This window comes from Lactuca sativa, chromosome 8, assembly GCF_002870075.4.
Source record: "Lactuca sativa cultivar Salinas chromosome 8, Lsat_Salinas_v11, whole genome shotgun sequence".
Lineage (NCBI taxonomy): Eukaryota > Viridiplantae > Streptophyta > Magnoliopsida > Asterales > Asteraceae > Lactuca > Lactuca sativa.
This window is the reverse complement of record NC_056630.2, coordinates 302,829,264-302,840,055: the sequence shown is the minus strand read 5'-3', so window position 1 is coordinate 302,840,055 and position 10,792 is coordinate 302,829,264. Positions and strand designations below refer to the sequence as shown.

The following is a 10,792-nucleotide window of genomic DNA, read 5'->3' as shown; positions in this document are numbered from 1 at the left end:
AACGTCATCGTCTGAATTGACAATAAGACCTTCTTCATCAGAACCCTCATTTTCAACAACTTCCTTCTCATTTTCTCTACCACCGACCTTCGAAACTAGAGCTAAAGGACCACCCAAAATTGATCCTCGACTCTTTTGCCATTTCATTCATTTTGCTTTCATGAGCTTTTAGCTGGTTGTAAACATCATTTTAGGTAGAAAAATCGAAGCCATGTTGTGTCTTAATCATCAAGCTTACATTCTTCCATTCTTTTCTAAGCCCCATTACAAACGTAATGTTGTATTCCATATTAGTTCTTTTGATTCCATACCTTGTGCACTTGTAGATCAACTCGTTCAGACAATCGTAATACATTTCAATTGTTTCTCCATATTTTTGCTTGAATTCTCTTAATTGAATCAGACATTGTTTTATAGAACTAATTTTGGTTTTCTCATTCCCCTGTTACTTTTCTTTCAACATACTCCAGATCTCTTTTGAAGTTGTGCCAGAGCGAAAATGATTATACACCATAGGAGGAAGAGCACCATGAAGCTCTCTCATGCATTTCATCTCATTCTTCTTCAACCTTTCACTTTGTTTAGTTACGCTTGGAGTTAATGATGAGGTACCAATGCTTTCAACAGATGAAGGTGGAATTACATCATCAGTAATGCATTTCCATAGCTCTTCATCTATGCCATTCAAGTAATCCTGCTTTCTATTAGCCCACTAATCATAATATTCTGGAATGAGCATTGAAATCTTCGTAGATGAATCAAGGAGATGTGAATACGATGTCATCGTGTTCATGTTGAAATTGTATCGTATGGATGAATTCTTAGAAAAACTTAAGGAATTTGAGAATTAATGGATGAATTGAACAAAAATAACAAGAAGAACACTCGATTAAACAACTTAGTTGCAAAATCGAATCAAAACTGTAAATCTAAGATGATTTTCAATACCAAAAAGGATGCAGAAGTTTTTGAATCCAAAAAGTGATTCAAAATCCTTTTAACACAAAGTGAAAGTCAAATTATAGAAAAATGATTCCTGATCTGATACCAGTTGTAGAAGTGAATTAATCGAGTATGAATGTAATCAAAGTAATCAAAGTAATATGAACACGATGAGTAAATAAGATCTGGTTTATAGCTTCTTTATACTTTCGATTACAGAGAGAATGCTTAGACAAAAAGACCTAGAAAAATTCTATCTAATCCTTGAGTACAACTCCTATTTATAGGAGAATATGAAATTATACAAAAAATACAAAGGGCTAAACATTAAGACATCGAAACATAATATGCCTTAGTAAATAGATAAAATGACATTCAAAACTGACATTACTGACTTCGACATATTACAACATATTTGACACTAACATCAATCGCCCTGCGCAACCCATTATTGAAGAACAAAGTCGCCTCTTCCATGTGAACGGTTTGGTACGTCCTCAGCCCAAAGAAAAGTTTCGCAATACCCATACAAGACCGAAGTAGAAGGAGCTCACTCTGCGGGTCAAAAATTATGGAAGAATGCACATTAAATTCACAACGTTTTCAACTCTCTTTATGGCTAATCAGCTAATGAAACTAACATCTCTACTAACAGCTCCCCCGAGAAGTTTCACCCCTAATGGCGGCCTCCCGATGACAACTACGAATAACACCTTACGCAACTTCCTACCATCACACGAGGGTCAAAAGAGCTCGGTTTTCTTGATATTCAATTGAAGGCCCGATTTTGGGCCAATAACCTTAATAATGTCTAACGCTTTGGCCACCTCCTCAAAATTTCAATAAGTGTGTCATCATCAAGGTACTATGCATGGAGAAGAAGCTTGCAATTGTCTCTAATATTATACAAGAGCGGGTGCAACACAAGGGCAAAGAGAAGTGGTCACAAGGGGTATCCTTGCTGAACTCCAGGAGTAGACCAAATATGTATGTCTCTTAGATACAACCTTGCGACTTGACCATATTTGAATTCTACCCACAAGGATATAGAATGGCACCTCAATCTGACCTCATGAAGTAATGTTGATCTGTCAAAAAGGTTAAAGACATTGGAGAAGTCCACGATAAGCATGGAAAGAGACCCGTCATTGTGGCGCTCACTTGACACCCTATTGGCGCTATGTAATACGACTTCAACGCCATCCGAAGCCTCGACCCCAAACTGAAAATCATTGAGATACTTGGTCATTTCTTTATCAACATCTTTCATAGCCAGCTTGGAAACCAAATGTCTTCATATAGTGCCTACTACAATAGGTTGTATTCATTTGTCAGGTTTTAAAAACGGTGTAAGAGAAGCAGATGCAAAAAATTCTGCCAATCTCGAAGGACATCTTCCCCCTGGTTATAGATTGACCGCACATGTAATAAAACATAGGAGGTCTTTAGCTATAACTGAACTTCTCCACAAAAAACATCTAAAATATGTTGAATCTTATCATAAATATTAGATGGTATTTGTTATCATTAACCATTTAAATTTTTATAATTTTTGAATCTTAGAATCTTAGATTCCGATTCGAATTTATCTCGCGATCTTAAAAAAAAGTCATGCATAACATCTCGACCTTTGATGACATTTCTTATATCTTTTACGTAAATGAATTTGCTATTATATAATTTTATTTATTTTCGTAGCTTATAATATACGATTTTTTATATTAAAGTAATAGCACCACGTTTTTGGCCTCCTTTTTCTCCGGTACAGATGATTTCTTGGAATCTTAGCCAACTACCGGTTTTAGATAATCTACAATAGCTATCCCTCAACTTATGCTCAATTTGCACTTCTGGCTCCATGGCTATGCTGTTTACACTTATAGACCATACATTTTAGTTTATAGCTTAAATGTTGGTTAACATATTTATTATGATGATGCTTTATGACATTAGGCACATGACAATTTAGATCGAAATATTAAAATAATTGTATTTGTTTGAAATATTTTTGGTTCTTTTATTTATTTATATAATTAAAGTACCACATAACTAAATAAGAGTAAAGAAAAACAAGTTTATCATATATTTTTCATTTTTTAAGGACCTTGTTTGTTTTCAGTGAAGGAGGTAACTAATTGCTCTTTTGGAACCCTAACGTTGATTACAAATATCTTTCATGAAAAGGATTAACCTAACAGACTGAAATGTTATAAAACATGTAATCTGTAACAAAGATGTAAGATGTACAAAACTAAGACTTTGAACTATATATGTAAATATAACATAATCTTAGGGGCCAAATTTGTAATTTACTCGCGATATTAATTCTGTGCACTGCTCAACGCCCCCACTTCCATCTTGTTAAAAATTGAATCTCCGGCGATCATGGGCGGCACAACGACTTCCCCCACGGCGGACGTTACCGCCGTTAACGACTCCGAATCACCAACGCTCCCCCTCCTCTCAGAATCCAACTCCAAAATCCCCGAAGACTCGTACCATTTAGCCTACATAATCTACTTCATCCTTGGCACAGGTTACTTGATTCCATGGAACGCATTCATCACAGCCGTCGATTACTTTTCATATCTCTACCCCGACGCCTCCGTCGACCGTGTTTTCGCCGTCGTTTACATGGTTGTAGGCCTCATATCTCTCCTCGTCATCATCTTCTACGCAGACAAATCTCATTCCTTCGTCAGGATTAACGTAGGTCTCGGTCTGTTTGTTGTATCGTTGCTTGTCGTCCCTGTGATGGATGTAACGTATATCAAGGGTCAGGTCGGGGTTTACGGCGGGTTTTACGTATCTGTGGCGGCGGTGGCGTTGGCTGGTCTCGCCGATGCGTTGGTTCAAGGCGGAGTGATTGGAGCCGCCGGTGAAATGCCGGAGAGGTATATGCAAGCTGTCGTTGCTGGAACTGCTGCTTCAGGTAAATTGTCTCGATCTCTTTACAAACCGGATCTAGGTTTTCAATTACATAATCTCTGATTTGGGGATTTTAAGTTTCACCCAATTCGATTTGAGTTCACCACTTCAATCCAGCTATCAAGATAAATTAGCTGATTTACCATTTTGGGAACACCCAATTTCATCACAGGGGTTCTCATATCGATTCTAAGAATCTTCACGAAAGCAGTATATTCACAAGACGCTCAAGGGCTACGAAAAAGCGCAAATCTCTACTTCTTAGTCAGCATAATCGTAATGATCATATGCATCGTATTACATAACATAGCTCACAGACTCCCCGTCATCAAACACTACAACGAGTTAAAAATCCAAGCCGTGAACAGCGAAAAAGAAGAGAAAGGCGCCGTCACCGGAGCTCGGGAAATCATGGAAGCAGTAAAATGGTACGGAATCGGCGTCATCATCCTCTACGTTGTAACTTTAGCTATATTTCCCGGGTATATTACAGAAGATGTTCATTCCGAAATCCTCAATGATTGGTATCCGATCATTCTTATTGCTGCTTTCAACGTGTGTGACCTAATCGGGAAATGTTTGACTGCGGTTTATGTGGTGGAGAATGCTAAGGTGGCTATCGGTGCTTCATTTGCTCGGCTTTTATTTTTTCCGGTGTACTTGGCTTGTTTACATGGTCCGATGGTTCTTCGGACTGAGATTCCGGTGACTATTGTGACTTGTCTTCTAGGGCTTACGAATGGCTACTTGACTAGCTGTTTGCTGATGGTGGGTCCTAAAACGGTGCCGCTTCAACATGCTGAGACAGCTGGGACTGTGCTTGTGTTGTTCTTGGTTTTGGGTCTGGCTTGTGGTTCGGTGGTTAGTTGGTTTTGGGTCATTTGATTTGTGGGTTTACACTTTGCAACCATTCATATTGGAATATGTGTAATCGGATTGAAATTGATAAGATATGTAGATACGGTTTCCTTTTGTTCTTCTCATTGGTGTAAATTTGGGGCAGTTTCTTTAAATGTAACATGTGAAATTAAATGCAAATGCTTTGAACTCTCCCTTGGTTTATATCTCTTTCATTCATGTTTTAGGTGTACTTACTTTGTGGTATTTAGTGCAAGTGTGTTGTTGTGGCAGGAAAATAATGAAATTTGAATGATTTTTTTTATTTTGTTTGAATTCATGTGTTTAATTGGATTTAAAAGGGCAAAGATTTCTAAATAAAATAAAGTTTACAAAATTTCTTAAATGGTCTCTCTTTTCAAAAAATAGCATTTGGAAAGTGTTACATTGTGATCCTTGTTTTATTTTGATTTTTAGGTGGTATTTAACTATTTATACATACAGAAAGACTATTTTGCCCATTTAAATATATTTTCGTTTTTTAATCTGTTTTTAATATTTAACTAGGGAAGAATCCCGCGTTACGGGTGTTGGAGTTTCGGGAGTTGGAGGATATTTCATAGTCTTTTATTAAAAAACAGGAAATAGCAACAACCCTTCCAATGTTTTACATATATTGTCTTTAAGTTTTCTCATGAATTAGCCAGAATCAAATCAAAAGAAAAAAACAAAAAATAGAAAGAAAAAAAAACGTGTAAATCAAAGTACATTGCTATTTACTGCATTTACCACTTAAATATGAAAAATGCACCAAATGACAATGTACCTTCGTTTTTGGTAGAAAAACAAATGAAATTGAAAAAAAAAAAACAAAAAAAAGAAATTATCATTCAAATTATATTGTTACTTAGTACATTTACCATCTAAATACGAAAAAATCCAACAAATAGCAATGTATTTTTTTTTTTGGTAAAAAATAAATAAATGAAACTGCTATCTACAATAAAAAAAAAAGTAAGTTACTGCCCCATATATGATAAAAAAATAATAATTTGTTAATGGGTAAACAATTCATGAAAGTTTAAGATGGTGTTGGGACTTTAATACTTAAGCACAACCAAGTCATAAGCATGAGCAACTGCATGTTCGTCATCATAAGCTTAAGCAAATTGTAAAATTCATCCACATCAAATCTGTCAACAAACAAATAGGCGTTAGATATTAATACAAAGATGTTAGACCATTAACCAACATGGTATAAAGATAACTCATATGAAAATCTTATGCACCTACGTAAAGAATATTAGTTTTGCACGCAAGGAAATATCATAAACGAAAAGGATCTTGTAGTTCACTGAGTCATGCATGTAGTTCATTACTATATTCCGTAGTTATTTAACAAAAAAATGAATGTGTTTTACTCTAATTAAGTAGTTTTTCAAATAAATAAATTGAAAGTATAATGGTGTATTTGCGTAGACTTTCATAAAATAAATGAAAATGCAATGATATATCTGAGTAGTTTTAGAAAAAAAAGTTTAATGCTATGTTTAGGTGGTTTTTAAAATTATTTATTGGAAGTTTTAAAAGAATGAAAGTATGATGCTACATTTGGGTAAAATTCCAAAAACAAATGAAAAGGCAATGCTATCATTAGGAAAATGGATAAGAAAATGGGACTAAAAATTAGTGCATCATGTCACATGAAACTATCTCTTGCTACCAATTGCACAGAAAATGAAGGTTTGAGTGTCACCTAAAATGAAATGGTGAAAATTTATGTAACTATAAAGGGCTCACTATTATATACATACTCACTCATCCACACCATATGCCTATTTCTTATGATTTCTTTCGTAGCCCACCACTGTCCACCGTCATCACCTTCCATCATCACCAAATTCAAAAAAAAAACGAGACTTTATAATCCATTTTTACACACCTATACATTAACTTTTAAACAAAATTACATTTAGACCCATGAATTTCTGAAGAAGATAACCTTAAACCAGGTTCATCATATGAAAACGAAATATAGACATACACAATCAAAAAATAAAACTAACATAATAGAGTTTGATTTCTTACATACACAATAAAAAACAAAAGTATACAAACATACATAATAGTTGAAACGGAAATCGGAAAATTATATACACAAACACAGTGGAAAATTTACATTAATCTATATATATTAAATCAATACACATAAAGAGAGTGGAGTCAAGATGCACTGAAATGATGGTGGTCTTGTTGTAAACATATATCATGACAAAAGAAAGGGTGATAGAGTATATTAACAACAATGGAGAAGCACATGAAGAACTAGGGTCACCATCCCCGATGACATTTTTTATGAGGTTTACCCCCCATTAGTTGCAGGTTTTCTCTAAATCCCCATTAGTTCTTGAAGACATATACGGATTACAAGCCTTCCGGGAACAATTTTGGTTACAGATGATGGCAATGAGGAGACAATGGAGGTCATCGATGATGCTAAAAGAAGTAATGGCAGCAAAAGAGGTCCCTGTGGTGGTTTCAGGAGTTCGATTTCGATAGGGGTCCCCATTTTCTCCTTCATGAGAAGCAACGATGGTGGTTCTTCCCTTAAACCTCACAAAACCATCGAAAACAATACCTAGCCACAGTCGCCAGTAAGACCGGATCTAGGGCTCAATATTATATGGTTGCTTCACCGATCTATGCCTGAGAAATAAAGGTAATGAAGAGTGTAACAATCCATTTCTGGTATGCAATTTAAATAAAGTATTTTTCCTTTCTTAAGAGGTACTCGACGAGTCTGTAGCCCAACTCGTTGAGTAGAGGCAGGATTTGCACGCGTCTTTAGTAGGCGACTCGACGAGTCTGTATCTCGAACTCGGCGAGTCCGCTAGAAAATTAGGAAGGAAAGAGGATCAATAGAAGAGGAAGGAAATCCAAGAACTAGCTTCCAACTGCTTCATATTCAGGTAATAAAGTTATTACCTTGCTTATTCTTCCATTAAACCCTCTTTTATGCTTGTTTATGTCTCTTTTGGAGCCTTATGTGATTCAAACTCGAGATTTGAACTCTCCTTAGGATGGAGACCATAGATCTAGATGTTATTGAGCTCTAGAAACTCAATATACCTACCTTTATGCAAATATAGCCTTGTTCCAAACCCTAAGTGCTTAGTGTTGGAGGATTTTGGTGTTTTAGCCCCATTCACGTGTGCATGCACGTAAAGTTGGAAACTTTACGTGCAAAACCAGCCCTAGAAGCCCAGATCTATGAATTGGATGCACTGAGACTGACTAGAAGCGATTGTATAGTAGTGGCATGCAGGAGACTCGGCGAGTGCACGCCGTGACTCGACGAGTCCAAGGCAATCTTCTTGCCTCAAAAGAAGACTCGACGAGTTGTTCATACAACTCGGCGAGTCACAGCCTGGATGTGTTCATATGATAAAGGAGGACTCGACGAGTCGGATGAAGATAGATTCAAAGTTAACCCATAAGAAGAACTCGTCGAGTTGTTGCCAAACTCGACGAGTTGAAGAGAGTAGAGGATTAGAAACGATGTTAGGGACTCAGCGAGTTGGCGGCCCAACTCGGCGAGTCCAGTCAACTAAAAGTTGACTTTAACCAGGAGGTTGACTTTGATGAGGGGTAAATTAGTCATTTTACCCTTAGAACAGTTATCCAGTATCTGATTTAGTGTCTATGGAATTTGTAGCCGGGAAGTTCCAGAGCAACAGTCAACCAGCTTCAGATTTAGCATCTCAGCAGCCAGCGTTACGAGGTGAGCTTTCCTTTCAGTAGTAACATGTCTACGGCCACAATGTCGACCCGTTTATTCAGCTATAGTTCCGGACTTCGATTCGATGCAGTAGTTCAGTGTGCTTAATGTCTTTGTGATTCAAGCATGTCTTTGTGTTATGTGTTCCGGACTTCGGTCTGATGCAGTTTGCAGTATAAGTGTTTATGCTAGTAGTTATGATTATGTTATGTTATGTTTAGTCACTTTCCGGACTTCGGTCCGATGCAGAGGGCAAGACCCTGGTTAGTTCCGGACTTTGGTCCGATGCAGTTTTCGGACTTCGGTCTGATGTAGAGGGCAAGGCCCTGGTTAGTTCCAAACTTCGATCCGATGCAGTGGGCAAGGACCTGTTTAGTTACGGACTTCGGTCCGATGCAGTGGGCAAGGCCTAGTAGTTGCTTTATATGTTATTGCTTGGTATGTGGTAGATTGGGGGAGCTCACTAAGCTTTGTGCTTTCAGTTTCAGTTTTTGGTTTTAGGTATTTCTGCAAGTAAAAGGAAGAGCTCTGGATGATGGCAGGGCACACACCACAACTTCAGTTTATCCTGGGAGTTTTTATTCGGATGTTTTGATATGTTTTCACATCAGTTGATTTGATACATTCACTTTTACATGTGAGGCATGTGAATCGTGGTTTTATTATATGATGATTAACTTCATGGTTTTAGTAATGTTTTAAAACAAAAAATTTTGGGTTGTCTTTTTGGGATGTTTCAAGTTGGTATCAGAGCCTTGGTTTGAGGGATTCGGGCACACTCTCGGGTGTGTCTGAACTCAAACTAAGGAATTGGTATAAGGTTTTCAAAAGAAAAACTGTAACATCCCGAGTTCAGAAGTGCAAGTTCAGGTTTCAATGTGTAAATGTGAAAGGGCAACTCGGCGAGTCCATGGGTGGACTTGGCGGGTCGCGTGTTAAGTGGCCAACTCGGCGAGTCGGCGGCTGGACTCGGCGAGTTGGTGCTGTGTGGAGAAAACCCTAATTTTGGAGGATGAGCCCTATTTAAAGGACATTATACCCTCTCCCCAACCTCTTTACCCTCTCTTGAAGTCCAGAAACCCTAGAATCGTGTATAACCTCCATTGATGAAGAATTAGAACTTAGGAAGAGAACTTGAGAAGAAGAAGGTTGAAGATTAAGAGGCTAGCATCTGGATATTATTGTAGATCAGGGATCTACTCCTCCTTTGGATCATTTCTGAGGTAACAATCTGTTACCTTGAGTTTCCTTCTTCTTGATTTGTTCTTAGTTGCTATTTTGGGGATTATGGCTTGAGTGGATTCAATTGCAAGTTTTGAAGCTAGATCTGAAGTTGAAACTTCAGATCCAAGTTGGTAATGATCCTATTTGTTGTAAAGGAGCTGCCCAAGAATGGTTGATGAAGCCCTTTTCTCCCAAACCCAAACCCTAGAGTGTAAAATGCTTAGATCTACTTGGATTCATGTAAAGTTTGCCACTTTACATGATGGATGGCTTGTATAAGAGTAGATCTATGGATTTGAGACCCTGCATGGCTTGGAAAGCCTCTGTATGGGTTATGAGCTAGTGGCACTCGGCGAGTCATATGGGTGTACTCGGCGAGTTGCATGAAGGAGGGCAGAAACTCGACAAGTTGGAAGAATAACTCGGCGAGTTGGTTGAAGATAGCCTTGGAGTCGGCGAGTCCGGTCGTGAGGTCCTAACCTTCTTCTGGTTGAGCTGTGAATCGGTGAGTCAAGGGAGGACTAGGTGAGTTGAGTGCGAGGGGACTCAGATTTGTTGGACTCGGCGAGTTAAGTCGCGGATTGGGGAAGTTCTGAGCTTGGGGACTCGACAAGTCATCAGGTTGACTCGGTGAGTAGAGTCAGTCAGGAGGTTGACTTTGACTTTGACTTTGACTTTGACTTTGAACAAGGGTTGACCATTTGATATGTTTTAACAAGAGGGTGGACCAGACGTGCCGAGGTCCAAATAGGCTGTAGGCCCCAAGAGAGCGGACCAGACGTGCTGAGGCTCGGAGAGTGGACCAGGCCGACTGATGGCCCAGTGCGGGCGGACCAGTCATACTGTAGACTCGGAGAGTGGACCAGGTGGATTGAAGGCCCGGTGCGGGTGGACCAATCACACTGTAGACTTGATGTATATGGCTAGACTCGGAGGGTGGACCAGGTGGACTGAAGGCCGGTGCGGCGGACCAGTCACACAGTAGACCCGAAGTGCATGGCTGTTCTGTGTTCTGTTATGATATGGCATGTTGTGTTTGTATGGTATATGTGGTTGGTATTTTGGGGGTATCTCAATAAGCTT

The 10,792-nt window shown here is 38.5% G+C and overlaps 1 protein-coding gene across 1 annotated transcript; it reads left to right on the top strand.

Annotated features, from left to right (window-relative positions):
- Positions 1-3,136: 3,136 nt before the first annotated feature.
- On the top strand, positions 3,137-4,932 carry LOC111913695 (equilibrative nucleotide transporter 1). The gene is made up of 2 exons (XM_023909409.2): positions 3,137-3,874; positions 4,043-4,932. The coding sequence occupies exons 1-2, from the start codon at positions 3,328-3,330 to the stop codon at positions 4,753-4,755; spliced, it is 1,260 nt and encodes a 419-aa protein (XP_023765177.1). The 5' UTR covers positions 3,137-3,327; the 3' UTR covers positions 4,756-4,932.
- Positions 4,933-10,792: the final 5,860 nt, after the last annotated feature.

Bases quoted from the DNA above. Each gene is read 5' to 3' on its own strand.
- LOC111913695 (XM_023909409.2), top strand. From the start codon at position 3,328: ATGGGCGGCACAACGACTTCCCCCACGGCGGACGTTACCGCCGTTAAC. The intron at 3,875-4,042 runs GTAAATTGTCTC...ATTTCATCACAG, and splicing joins TGCTGGAACTGCTGCTTCAG to GGGTTCTCATATCGATTCTA.